This window comes from Leucoraja erinacea, chromosome 7 (assembly GCF_028641065.1).
Source record: "Leucoraja erinacea ecotype New England chromosome 7, Leri_hhj_1, whole genome shotgun sequence".
NCBI lineage: Eukaryota > Metazoa > Chordata > Chondrichthyes > Rajiformes > Rajidae > Leucoraja > Leucoraja erinaceus.
In genome coordinates, this window is record NC_073383.1 from 21,740,815 (window position 1) to 21,755,247 (window position 14,433).

Sequence of the window (14,433 nt, forward strand, 5' to 3'; positions counted from 1 at the left end):
GAGGGGATAATTTTACAGTTTGATACAATCTCAGCAAATTAATATGGGCACAATAAAGGATTTGTACATTTGATTGCATAACGTTGAGAATTGCTTTTAAAATTATTTCCTATCTCTAAATATATTTTCATTTCAGCCTCTCGGTATAAAAGAGGTGTTTGGTTTTCGGTTAACAGCATAACCCTTCCAAGATCTATTTTAGGAAGCACTGAGTAATCTTTAAATTATAATGCCATATCAAATACACGTCATTCAATTTAATAAGTAATTCTGCTCAGACATATTCACAAGATAAGATCATGTTGATTTTGTGTTTCTATTTTCCTTTAACGGAATGCTTAAACGAACATGACAAACTTAATTCATCGATTTATAATTGCAATTAAAGTGGAATAACGTGCGTGATAGTTATTTGTCTGGTCCATTGCGATATTAATTTCATACTTATTCATTGTGTGCAGCCGTCACTACAGAGGGCTGTGGAAAATGAACTCAGGCTGCACTAGATTTTGGGCTAGTCAAGAAACAGTACATGCGCCCAAGAGCCTGGAATGACATCAGGTGTCACGCGTCTACCAGCCCTGTAAACGACTAGAAATAACTTACTTGCTGCTTTCCCAGCGCAAAGGTACAAGGCACTTGCACATCTCCAATGCATAGCGGCGGATCAGGACAGCTAGCTTCTTGGTGTCACTTTCCACAGGCCTTCTCGAAAACACTAACCATCTGCACTTGTCTGCTCTTAACCTAATATATGATGTGAATTATATTTCGGCGTGTCAACTCCCCTAACCATAAAACAAAGTTTAATGGCGTCACGTGCCCCTGTGCAACCAGTCAGGACCTGGCTCTGCGGCGTCCATATAAATAACCCTTAAAGTTTAAAACTTTTATTCACTAAAGACAGCCTTGTTCATTGAAATGTTCTCTCAGTAATATAAAGCTAAATCTCCGAGTACCCAGATGGACGTTTACCTTGGATAATAAGTTTTCTTTACTTTAAAACGCAATTTGGGCACCTATTTCCTATGCAACCACGACGATCTATTTACACTTGGTAAGTTTAAATACACTGTGTATCCGTGACCGATAGCTTCAGTGATATAAAACTGGGTCGATTAGGAATTCAAGCAAGAATTCCTTTATAACATTTAGAGTTTCCTGTGACATTGTTTTCCTATTTCAATTGCTTCAATCATCTATTATTTCATCTTGTTTTAGAGTTAAATGCAGAGTTTAAATCCCCATTGGATTTTACCCTCCAAAATGATCCTGCAATGGAAACTAATGGAGAGCCCTCTGGTTTCCAACGCTCGTGCATTTCAGTTTCACCACTGGATTCACACATTGTAATAGTACAATATCAATAGACACCAATTATATAAAACAAACTGATATGTTCAATCATTAGACGACATATTATCATATGTAAATGAACATGTCTGGAAACTGGATGCTGTACTTCCTGAACGAAGACGTATTCTCTTTTAACATCAAATATCGAATAGGTGTTAGCTCGGCCAAGAGTTCTTCCCAAGAACAATACCTGGCAGAACATATTGAAAGCCACTACATTTCTAGGACCTTTTACGAAAATCGAAGAACTCTGGTGTCGAGTGAATCGAAACAAAATGCGAATACAAAATCGCCTCGCTTCTCCCGCAAGTGCACAATACTTCTGAACATGCACTGCAGCTAAAAACACTGAGTGAAGTATTTATTGGTAAAACTGTGTTTATTTCAACGTTGTAGACAAATCACCACTCATTTCATTTATATAGCACAAAGTCAGACATTTAAACATTATGTATGTACAGAATATACATAACAAGATATAGCTGGGAAGACAGAACGAATCTCAGAATTATTCAAACAAAGGAAAATCACCGTTGATGTAAAAAAAAGATGAAAGTAAAAATATTTATCTAACTTTACAGAACATTATCAAATGATAGTATAAAAGAAGCATTCATCCGACCGAAGATTCAGCTACCAGCCACAGACAACAAGTTCATTCTGCTCTCCGATGTGAACTGTTTGCATGGCTACATTACACCGGCTGATCTCTTTATTGTTCTCCCTTCTGATCTAAATTTAGGCATAGATATTATAAATATATATATTGAAAGAAAAAAAAAAGATGTTAACATCTGTTGATGATAAGTGATAAAATCTACTGATGACAGGGCGTTGAACCCACCAACGTATCTCACACAACATTTTATGTGGCCAAACAGGCTTCCCCATTGCAACGTAAAGGACAATAATATTATAGCCAGTTAGGTGTAACCGGCTATGGTTCTCCTGGAGGGCTGGTATTGATGCTTTTCAATTTATTATCCTTTTTCCATTTCATTCTTCTGTTTTGGAACCATATTTTAATTTGTCTTTCAGTCAGACACAGGGCGTGAGCGATTTCTATCCGCCGGCGTCGTGTAAGGTATCTGTTATAATGGAACTCTTTTTCCAGCTCGAGTGTCTGATAGCGAGTGTAGGCTGTCCTCGTTCGTTTTCCTTCTGGTCCACTTAAACCTTCTTAATAAAAAGTTAAAGATGAATTACTACACGCATTGGTGTAAATATATTACATTATATCGTTTTAGACATCATTGTTTAATGCGCTTTACTACCCCAACAGAACAAAATAGACAAGTTCTCCGATAGATAAGTTGAAGTATTTTTAGACATGATTCAGTTTTCAAGATGCATAAAATGCAGTTCCTGACACGATTGCTGTAACCCGCTCAAAGCAACAGCTTATATTCTGATTTCATTCCAACTGTTATGCTTTTACAAATAGCATGCTTTATTAATTTTGATTAAGTTACTCTGTTTCCAAATCTAAAAAAATCTTCGACCAAAATTACAAATGTATATCAAAAGTATATATTGGCGGCATTGAGCGTACCTTGATTAAGGTGAAGCTTTTTCATCCATGGATATATTTGCATCTGCTGTGCTGAATCCTTGTCTAGTTGCCCACTTTCTGGTTTGGGGCTGTTCGTTCCCACAAGATGTTCATCGGTAACCGGTGATGTATCCTGACCACCGCGGTATGAATGAGTTGCCCCTGTGATTGCAGCCCCAGTTTTAATAGTACTATCTGACGGGCTTATCAAAGGTCCTGAGCTGAAGGTATGATCAGGAGACTTAGTTCTCACACTAGAAGAACTGTGAAAGGTGTTACTGGCTGTCTGCATGAAGTCAGTAGACCTTTCACTGTCTCCACGAAGATTTGAGTTAGAACGAGTCATGCTGAGGTCTATCCCAGTGTAATCATAGCCATACCTGGCCGAAAGCATCGTCGACTCCCTAAAATGCTCCTCCACAGACGAGGCATTCCCATAACTCTGCAACTGATAATCGTGGCCATTTTGGTAGCGACCTGGGTAAGAGTTTAGAAAGTAGGAACTCATCTGCCTTTTAGGGGATTGATTTGTGGTTCTTAGACGTTTATTCGCCACCAGAACGCGCGATATATAATGAAATATGGAAATAAAAGGCACATGTCATTTCTCTGCCTCCTACGTATGCAACCAAATATGGGACACAAGTTTAGATCACGTGCTTTTGTTGACCAGTCGTAAATTCTTGTGCCTGACCCTGGGGGTAATTCATGCAGTGAGAATGCTTACTGTGATTCAGCGAGCCTTGTCCTACAGCGCCTCCTTCTGACATCCACGGAGAAAACCAGGCTCAGGTCGCCAAAGCAAAATTGAAAGAGACTTTGATGCGTAAAGGGGTTTGTATGTTTTTTTGTTCCTGAATGGTTTCATTTTTTTGCATCAAAATTGTTCACGGATTAGGGTAACCCTTAACTATGAACTCTTCTTTCTGTTATCTGAAATCACCAATTATTCAACGGGGACATGTATAGGAAAGTGCACGTTCAACGTTTGTATACATAGAAAACAAGAGTATACAATCATTTAAAATCGCAGTTATCGTACGCCGTGATATACTGCACCTTTGTCGCAGCCTCCAAAAATCATGCGATGATTTTAATACCTAAAATTATTCACAAAGAATTCAACACACATCACGTCTTTTCACTTGAGTTGAATTATTTTTTTTTACTTTGTATTAACTATTTATTCGACACCAACATTTGAGGTACACTTTGAGTAAATAATTATATTCACGACGAAGAACCTGTTAAAAGATCCTAAATATTTCCAATGCATAATATGACTTCAGGATTCATATTGTACTCTGTATTACAACGGGGTGGACCTTTTAGATGTTGTTACTGGTGTTAAAATACGCCAAGCAAAATATTTTCTTAAGCAAGAACCAAACACGCCATTCAAATCTACAGACAATGCACATTTCATCAAGGCTTTCACAGACTGCAGTATGTTGTTTTCGTAGAATACTGGATTAGGACTGTTTAGCCACTAATCAAATATCTTTACAGAAAATTTATTTCACATACTTTGCACTTAGTTTATTTTTCTGGTTTACAAATAGGCGATTCATCTTGCACTGTCTTTTGAGCACAGGATCCCAGATAAGTATTTGCTTTCTATTTTTATCGGGCAATGGTTAAGGAAATAAAAAAGGATGATGAATCTTTGTTATTTTATATGTTAAATTATTTTCTGATTGATTAAGTTGAGGCTTGTTACGAGAGAACCACTAACCGAAAACGTAAGCAGAAGCGCGCAATGCACTTTTTGTTCCATTGTGCGATTCAACTGCACCGTAGCTTTGACGATATTTTCAACTGCAGTTGTTCAAAAATATATCAACTAGATCTGTTGCAAGATCTGATGAATATATATACTGAGGTAATTACTAAACCGATTAGGTATCGAAAACGAACGATACGATTTGAGGGGCCGCACTATCGTTTGTCCTGCTCGGGAGGGATGTTTCACGGTGTGGAACTTTATTTGAGACACATCAAGTCGAATCCAGTTGGCTACTGATGCAGTAAAACCGCGACGGCAATAAATGTAATATCTGAATGCAGTGTTTGCTTTTTCCTCTTTGATTAATAGGCGAATTATAAATGCTTGATTGCGATCCGGAATCGCACATCTAATGAAGGCAACGAAACGATGTCAAAACACTGACTGCATTAATCTGAGTCTGAAGAATTTGGCAAAGATCCGCCCATTGTCGCGGTGATACTTAACGCACGTGGGCTGTAGTTATCTGTTGCTGGCTGTTTTTTTAGGGATTTAAAAAGGGTGTTTCCAAACCTCTTGGGTAAGTGAATTATGAAGCATTGAAATAGGATCGGCAGATTATTTGGCACTGCACCCCACCCCCTCTCTCTCTCTCGCTCTCTCTCTCTCTCTCTCACACACACACACACACACACACACAGATACACGTACACACGCACGACCTTTAGTTTGAAAGTGTATTAACCGTGGTAAAACAATATTCACTGTTTTACAGTCGTGGAGTGTTGGCACATCGAGCTCTTTGTACTCTCTTGCCAGTGGGTACTTAAGAGTCTGGAGTTGAAATATTTCATGACTAGATGTAAGGAGTACACACAATCGGGTACTGGGCCACCGCCCATTGTTCTCTGAAACTGAACAACTCTCCGTATTTGGGGAATGTTGCAGCATTATTGTTTTTTCGGAAGTCCGGTCGAGGGCCTGGATTGGAAGTGTTCTAAACCTAAATATGACGTTAAATAGATCCAGCAATTTAGAACTTGAGATGGATTAAGTGTAAGCAGAAGAGCATGTAACATTCTAACGTATATTTTTCATTAATTGTCATAACATGGGGTCTGGTTTCATTTAGAGTTGGGGAATTTTGATTGTGTTTTGTCTTACAATTCTGAGCTAAGATCCTAATTGCTATAATCCAATTGACCGTCTAGCCCTCGTAAATCTAATTTTGCAGCAGCCGTCTTTGACAGTGGATGGAAGAAATTATATTTGCCCCATATTAATCAGTTGCTCTTCAACAATAGTGCAATGTATGGTTTCCAGTTCTGAGCTCAACTGAAGTCAAAATAAACCCAGATTACCACTCCTTACGCCCCCGAAACTTCTGACGCAGAAAGCTTGTAATTAACTTTCCACTGGACGCGACAATAAACCCCGTCCCTACTGTGGAATAAATGAAACAGTCCGCGCACCATATGCTAATGTTTTTGATGTTTCCTTTCTGCAGAGTTCTGGGCCTTGTAATAATTTCGAGAGAAGATCACGATCTGGAAATTATTTTATCGGTTCTGTGAAGAAGAGCAATATTCTGGGATCGCAGTAAATTGATTCCGGTTATACACCGCATTAAATATGTGGGATTTGTCGTAGAAGTTGTTTATGTTGGCATATATACCTTAAAACTGAAAATGAGCGCTACAAATTAAAAAACACTCAACATTTGTTGAAAATCGAATTATGTTTGTCACAGATTTTAATTGAAAATGGTTCCATTAAAAAAAGAAATGTTGTTATTGTTGAATGGAAACCGTATTGGGGGGTTTACATATGAGCGTTGTTGATCCATTATAGAGCAAAAATCCTTCAGAAATATTCTGAGCAATATTCTTTAGTTATAACCTTCCATATAAAACTCTGGGTATTCAATAAACAATATCCAAACCTCAACAGAACGATGTCCACATTCACCCTTAGCCGTTTTAGGAAGTTTTGCTTGGATAATCTGAAAATAAATTAAATAGTCCCACTTTGAAGTCGTGGAGTAAATCGTGATTGGGAAAGAGGCACTTACTAATTATTTTCATAATGACAATTTATCTTTGTTTTGCTCCGAGATTTAGTTGTGCCGGATTATGACCCATCCGGCGGAAAGCGTGGTGCAAACATGAAAATCATCAAGAAGTCTTTCACTGAAATCTAAAAACGAATGGCGTATACTTGATGCAAACACGATTTAGTTTAACGAGAAAAATTCAACAAATATTTAACATCTACACTTTTATAAAATTGAAATAAAAGATCTGAATGAATAACCGCTCCATAAGAATGCCAGTCTCAACCACAGATTGTAGCCAACACAGACGTACTGAAACCTACATGGAAACTGACTGAAGAACAATAATGAAAGCAAATCAATGCTTGAAAACTGTTGAAAATGCATACTACTTTCTCCAAGGACCAAAAGATTGTGCACTCCGCTGTCGCCAATCAGATATAAAATTTAAATGCTTCTTCTAAGTATTTTGTAATGAAAGTGCACTCACAATACCATTAAAGGTTTATTTGGTTCCAATACGTTGTGTGTGCTTTTTTTTTTTTTGTCGTGAGTGCTTCATTTCCACAACGTACCTGTCACTGTCCAAATGGACGCAGGTAGAAATAAGATTTTAAATTATTTATAATTTGCAAATATACCCCAATTGCCACTGGTGAACTAACATCGATGTTATTATATGCTGCATGGGTCAGGATGATATATTATAGTTATATTTCATTTCTAATATGGGGTCTAAAAGATAAATTAGTTTATAGTCGAATTATATTGATTTTCAACGGCATGGGAACAGAAATTTCTTCCTTCAGCTCCGATGCAAAGTGGTGAACTTTTCGAATATTTTACCAGCAGAATTGCAGCTAAGATAAAGAAACAGTTATGGGAATATTCACATTACTTTTCCGCTACCGATATCTCAAGTTTCAAGCTTGCACATATTTCCCCATCAGGCTGTTGCAATAAAAAAATAATATTGAGAAATTAGAATAGAAAAAGATTGCGGTGCTTTTATTTCGTGTTTTGTATTGTGACGTTACCAACATGAATTTGGAACAGTTTACGTCAAATCAGAAACATTGCTCAGAATATCCTTATTCTGATGTCTCAGAACAAGGTTTCAGAATATAGACATTGGAGTTCTTATACACAATCCAACTGAATGAACAAATGCAACTCGGCATAACATCTTCAGAAAGCAATTGATCAGATGCGCAAACCGAAAGTGTTTGCACAATGACAAAATACTAGACAGCTCTATGATCGTCTAACCAACATCAAGGTATTGAAAAGACCTCTTCATGTTGACCGCGGGAAGATTGTGCTAAGAGTATTGCTCATTTGTGCAGACTGCAGTCACGTGATAAAATATCATTAAAATGTTACGCTGAGCTTTTCTCCCAAAATCCCAAAGCACTCGATGTTTTCAAAGCCAGAGTTTGCCTCACGGACTTATTAGCATCGTTAACACAAATCCATCACTCACTGCTGCAACTTTTCATTTGACGAGAGAAAGAGTTCAACCTTCATACCCTCCGCCACAACACGGTAAAAAAGAGCATAGAAAGCCGCAGACCCAAGCCGCCAATCACTGAGGCGGTTCACTGGCGACCCGCCCGAAAACCAACAAGCACTAGAGAGGCACCGGCAATAAAAGTAGCAAATATATATATTTGTATATAAATGTTGTATATATATATAATCTTAATTGAACTAGGCAAACCGAATAATCGTCACATGAGATGCTGGACACAAATGTCAGTTGTGTTGCAGTAACACTATTATCGCAAAGATTGGACCGAATAGCAACTCTGTTTCATTGCGGGAAATAAATATTTAATGAATCTGCCGCACAGCCACCGTTTATACTCAACCGGTCACCTGGACCTGGTTAGAATGCGCCGTTTGAAAACCAGTCGTGCTGCTTGTTAATGTATCGAGCATTTCCCGACCTGGCAGAACAGCTGCCTAGAACTGAACCAGCGAAGGCAACGCCGTTGCCACGCATTACAATACTGCTGTCTGCAACAGCCGAGCAGGCGAGAGCAAAAACACTTACCGGTTTCATGGCGTTTCCCCCGATCGGGAACCAGGTGGATTTTGTATTCCATTTGTACAGTTTCGATTATCAAAATAACTTAAAAATAGGTAAAGCGAGTTGGAGGGTAAGTTAGAGGTTGTTAGCAGACGTCAGAGGTCTGAGAGAAAGATCAGATTGCTAAAATCCCAGCATGAGTCGAATCACTTCCTCATAGTTATACAGAAAAGGGTTGAACACCGCGAATAGAGCGGAAAGTCTCCCCCTTTTTCCCAAGCAGCTGGCGCCAAATACCAACGACAAAAGCAGGCAAGGGGAGATACTGACAGAAAAGACGGTTTGAGACGAGTTAGCAGCGGAATGCAGTGAAATATTCACAAGGGAAATCATGAAAAGGCCATGAACGCAGTTACTTGCTTCACATGACCAAAACTAGCCAATGGCAGCGCCGGCTCCCTCGTAAAAGGTCCATTACAAAGTTGTAAATTTTCTTCAAACAAAAAGGAATTCGCAGCAATTCCTTGCGGATTTCGCAAGTACAGCTCGCAAGCGCCATGTTTCCTTTAACGAGTTCTTTGCAAGAGCTATTTGTTATATAACATGCATTGTAACCCACACTCTAACCAACTATACAAGGGGAAGTGCACTAACAGCGTAAACATAAAGGGAAATAACTCTCTCGACAGTGGGCACTTCACACCACTGCAATCAGACCCCTGCAATTTGGTAATATACGGTATTTTACTTCGTGTTCTCAATACATCTAGTATAAAGATGTTTTTTCCCCAAAGCAACTTGCTGCAAATTATGAAGCACATATGATGCACATTTCCCAATGTTGGCAATTATGAGTCAGACAGCTTCCGGATTAGCTTTGACATGATTTCCTGAAACCTTTTTAATTTGGTCGGGTTAAGAATAGGAAACAAGGGAAACTGAAGCACGTTGGTCACTCAGTTAGAAACTGCACCATGGCGGCTGCATTCATTCAAACAAAAACAGTAATGCAGAAAGCGTGACAACTCGCAATAAATGTTCTGTGGTGTATTCTACACAGGTGAGAAAGAGGATGTTGGTTCTCAGTCTGTGGAGCTATCTGCTAACATATCGAGCCTCCATTTCTACCTACTATGGATTATTTCATTTATGTACCCGCCGATTCCAATGAAGAAGAGAAGATAAAATGAAATACACCCCATCACAAACACACAATCCACAAGAAATTAAGTTGAATGGACACAACAAATCTTTATTTTTTGTATATATATTTATTGCAGAAATTCTTGAATCAGTTTGATGTGTAATTGTTCTTCTCGTTGCCAGCGAGGGAGGAAATTCATCAGGAGAGAAGAAGATGCCTGGCAGTTATTTGACATCGCCCTTTCCCCTTGCCTCATGCTTCCCGTGGATTGAGATATGTAGAAGGTAGATCATCTGATAGGATCTGGTCTGAAGCCGTGAAGAAATTTTACTGAGAAAATGCAAAACCGTCCCTTGAGATTAAATGGCTAAGCACCGATTTCTCAAACATAACTCATAATGTCCATACGCGCCGTGTTTCCTGTAGCTGGCGACGGGAAATTAAAATGAGGCGCAATGTTATAAGATATTCAAACTTTGAAATTCTATTAACTTTGATTTCGGAAATTATTTTATTTTCTGGATTTGGATGGGGGAGGCTGGAGTATTGGCAGGACGTAGAGGAGAGTTTTCAGTAAAATACTGAGTTTATTAAAGAAACGAACGGATTGCAGAACCTAAATAATCCAGTTGCACTGATTCATGAAAAGCGGTTCTAATGCGTGATTCTAAAGGTTGGAGTTTTTTGGATATATTTGTGTTATAAAAAATATGAAATTATGAAATATAACTCCTTTCATAAGCCTCTATAGGTCAATTCTTCTAAAAAAAAACTACTTGATATTTGGACCATTCAACCCGCCAGTGAAACCCTACTAATAAGGTCAGATCTCGTACCATTGTCCACACGAACGCCACGGAGACCAATAATTGATCCACCAATACATAAAAAACAACAAACGCGACATAGCCCTCTGTTTGATTATTTGGTTTATAAAATGATTATAAAGATGGTTCATTGTTTTAGATAGGGTTTTTTTCTGTAAGAAGGATCAGATCACAATTGCGCTTGGGGGGAAGCACCACTGTCCACCCTATTGGCGCGGTGTGATTAGATTGTGAGAATCAGTTTTGAAAAATACTGGCTAAAAAATCGTCCAAAGAATACTCCTCCGGATTGATCAGACAATTGCGAAAATGAAATTTTCATATTACTTCACGTAAAATTGATGTAGCTTCTGAAAGAGTTTATCTGCTTGGTTGACTATGACCTCCCTGAGAATGTATAAATTCGATCAAATATGTTTGCTTTAACATAAAACGTGAAGCCAGATTTTTTTTTAATGGCAGATATTGTGTTGTAGTCTGCAATTTTGTCCCTTCTCGTTTTGAAATAGTTAATTGGTGTTTAATTTGGCAACTGTATCTGGCAGAAGCTGGGCATTGCAGAAGCATGGTCTCATTGTGCAACCTATGACTAAATTCGGTTCCATATCTGGAAACTGTTTCTGAAATTATCTTAACAACATTGCCTTATCAGAGTGGAGTCTGGACACCGCTGCTAATAATTTTATACTGCCAGCAATTGTGTTTTTAGTTGTTTGCATAACATTGGTGGATGTATGTTTTTCCTCCCCCTCCCCAGAATCGTTTCCTGTTTGCTCTCATCGTTTTGTTTTGTTCAACCTTACCATGACATTGTAATTTGTGCATAGAAGTGGACATCAAAAATCGTCTATTCCCGTGGTGGGCGTTTATATGGGGCTTGCGCGCCGGCCCTGCTGAAGTTTAAATGTGGCTTAATCGCCGGTTGTGTAAAGTTTAACGGCAAAATGGGAGGCTATTCGACAACTGTAGGCACTGCTTTAGCCTCCAACCTGTAAAGCGGAAAAGAATAAATTGGAACCTAGAAGTCTTCAGTTTGCCGAGTGATTTGTAGTATTAGAATTTTATTGTCGGTTTTTACGAGATTTGCTGATATACGTGTACAGTAGACCGCAGCTTTACACAAAACACTAACTTTTACAGCGTCGTTTTAGCCACACATGAGTCAGGCATGTGATCTGACTGGCCAATGACCACCCGAAGACTATTTAACTTAGGGCATAGATAAACTAATATTCTAATCATCAACTCTGTCATTAACTTTTATAACTGCATGTAAAAATACACCATCTCCAGTCTTTTTCATCCAACGATCAGATCTGCCGTGTTGTATGGCAGATGGGCACCCCGTGACTGCAGAGGTAAACACAAATAAAGTATATTCGATTTAATCTTGCAGAAACGACTGAAAACAGCCACAAAACGCTGGCTAAATAATAATTGCAGCGACCTCATTCTCAATCAACCCATAATGATTCTCTATCAAAACACACGTTACTTTTATTTTTCTTTGGGACACTGGTCGTAAAATGAAACAAGTACGCAGTTAAATTTAATCAACATTTATTAATTTAATCACATTCGACCATCATAAAAAGTGACTATTGCTGCGGAATACCTTGTATTTTTTATTTTTTTTGCTTATGTTTATTCACTGCATTTCGGAGAATAGGTAATTTTTGAGAATTTCCAGCCGCAATACACCACCAATTAGTTTACACGCACAGTAATTAAGACACATCGCAAGTGCACAGTTTTTTTTCTATCATTAATTAAGTGTGTTCGCAATACATTCCAAATAATCCATTCTATTAGGCAGTTCATGTTGTTGGGTGTAATCACAAATGCTAAATAAAATCAACAAACTAAATTAATCACGATTTCATTTTATATTTCCTCCTATTAAAAAGCAATAAAATCTTTATTCAGAATGGCTATTTCTTCTGGGATATTGCAACCTTCCACTTTTAAAGGGAGTTGCAGAATTCTATCCGGCGGTTGATACTATATATATATATCTGTCAGGGTGTATTCGAAAAGGTTACAATGATGCACACAGACCTCATTGGAAATAATGTTGAATTAAGGCTCGAAAGAACTTGAAAAATCTGGTGGACTGTTCACACCAAACTAACCATCAATGTGCGGGAGGATTCAATCTGATCAACACGTATAACAGTGGAATTGGCACAAACTGAATGACGTTCTTCTCGGAGGCCAAAGGGGTAAAGTTACTTGGTCTCTTTCTCTGATGTGTCCTGCTCGGGCTCTTCCTGTTCTTTCTTGACCTCTTCCCCCTCCTCGTCGTTCCGAGACGTTGGAAATTTGTCCTTGTTGTTTTCCTTTTTCCATTTCATTCTCCTGTTTTGAAACCAGATCTTCACCTGTCTCTCGGTCAGTCCCAGAGCATGAGAAACCTCGATCCTTCGCTTTCGAGTCAGATACGGATTGAACAGGAATTCTTTTTCCAGCTCCAGAGTTTGGAATCGGCTGTAAGTTTGTCTCCCTCGGCGTCTACCGGGCGCTGCTAAACGGCACGAGAAACACAAAAAGACAAGAAAAAATTGAGTCAAATTTGCACGGTCAAATAACGACAAGACTAGCCAAAAAAAGGCAGCGATTTTCGCTTTGCACGCTAATGCTACATAAAGAAAATGTTCCTATTAAAGCTGACTAGTACAGATAGCATTAAACACCTTGGCGGCAGAACTGAGCAGTAAAACGTGAGATGGAAGCTAATTTTAATATATCCAACCTTGAGGTCTCATCCAGGGAAACATTTGAGTAGGAGACGAGCCCTGATTTAAGTGCTCTGGTTCTTCGCCAATATTACTGCTGGACGATTTACAGTCAGGATATTGTACCAGATCGGCCTCTTGCTGTGTCGTAAAAATTTGCTGTCTTTGTAAGTTATCGTATCCGTAAAATTTAGAGGGGTCACCATGACACGTAATTCCACAAGGATTCTGTTGAAAGCCAGTATTAGGAAGCGCTGATGTCCCATGATGGTAAAATTCTTGAACTTGAGCAGGGTGCTGGAAGCTCGCTCCGCTGCTGGGACCATACACCACAGCGTGTCTGCTGCTCACGTCCTGTGGAAAGCGGCAGTCGTAGTAAGTGGGACTTAGGGCTTCTCCTGGCTTGTACTTGGAGTAGAATGGATTTACAAAATATGAACTCATCTGTGCAGATTCAAGAGTGGCCAATGAATATAAACAAAATAAATGCTTAAGCAGTTCTGGAGTGATATTATTGACTTGCTCGATCTACACACTGTTCATGATGGCAATGCAGGTCCAGTGTGCACTGATGCCCCGTGCAACATACTCGCTAATACTGAAGGTGCACCACTGCCTCAGTGCTGTGACTGCTTCACTTTGAAACCGCAGATCAGTTGTAAGCCGGCTGAAGAGATCTTTAGACTGCCGTTTACAGTTACTGCCTTCGCGGACAACACGTCTGTGCTGAGAAATGATATTTTTTTAGGAAAGTAGCGGGCACACTGATCGGGGGGGAGAAAAAAAAGATAACATGCGGATTAATATATTCAGCACCCTCTCATTACAATTAGGCGGGCCGCATCACAGAAAACATGAAATACGTGCGCCACTCAGCTGAAGAGAAATGAAACTGGCCCGGTTACAGCACAGCAATTAGATTTCAGAACACAACAAGGTGAGACCGGTCTCAAGGTCAAGACACAGTCAAAAAGGGGGAATGGGGGATGGGGGAGGCTCGAGGGCTAA

The 14,433-nt window shown here is 39.1% G+C and overlaps 2 protein-coding genes across 6 annotated transcripts in view; both read right to left on the bottom strand.

The window, feature by feature from the left end:
* hoxd3a (homeobox D3a) overlaps positions 1-9,922 on the bottom strand; it is a 38,729-nt gene extending 28,807 nt beyond the window's left edge. The window contains exons 1-2 of one of the 4 annotated variants that reach the window (XR_008723708.1): positions 2,909-4,472; positions 607-2,532 (exon numbers count right to left, since the gene is read on the bottom strand). The gene's annotated coding sequence lies outside the window, so the exon portion shown is untranslated. Of the gene's footprint in view, positions 1-606; positions 2,536-2,908; positions 4,473-8,743 lie in introns of those variants that run through there. The other 3 variants (XR_008723707.1, XM_055637914.1, XM_055637915.1) reach the window with 3 other exon arrangements.
* Positions 9,923-12,233: 2,311 nt separating this feature from the next.
* Positions 12,234-14,222, bottom strand: LOC129698723 (homeobox protein Hox-D8). 2 transcript variants are annotated; one of them, XM_055637924.1, is made up of 2 exons: positions 13,443-14,222; positions 12,234-13,211 (listed from the first exon to the last, which is right to left on the bottom strand). In XM_055637924.1, exons 1-2 carry the CDS (start codon positions 13,867-13,869, stop codon positions 12,919-12,921), a joined length of 720 nt encoding a protein of 239 aa, XP_055493899.1. In that variant the 5' UTR covers positions 13,870-14,222; the 3' UTR covers positions 12,234-12,918. The 2 variants fall into 2 exon arrangements, with proteins under 2 accessions (XP_055493899.1, XP_055493897.1); XM_055637922.1 differs by having other exon boundaries at positions 12,234-13,214; positions 13,443-14,213.
* Positions 14,223-14,433: the final 211 nt, after the last annotated feature.

Coding starts and splice junctions, on each gene's coding strand:
- LOC129698723 (XM_055637922.1), bottom strand. CDS start 13,869: ATGAGTTCATATTTTGTAAATCCATTCTACTCCAAGTACAAGCCAGGA. Junction 13,215..13,442: donor TCCCTGGATGAGACCTCAAG/GTTGGATATATT, acceptor CGTGCCGTTTAG/CAGCGCCCGGTAGACGCCGA.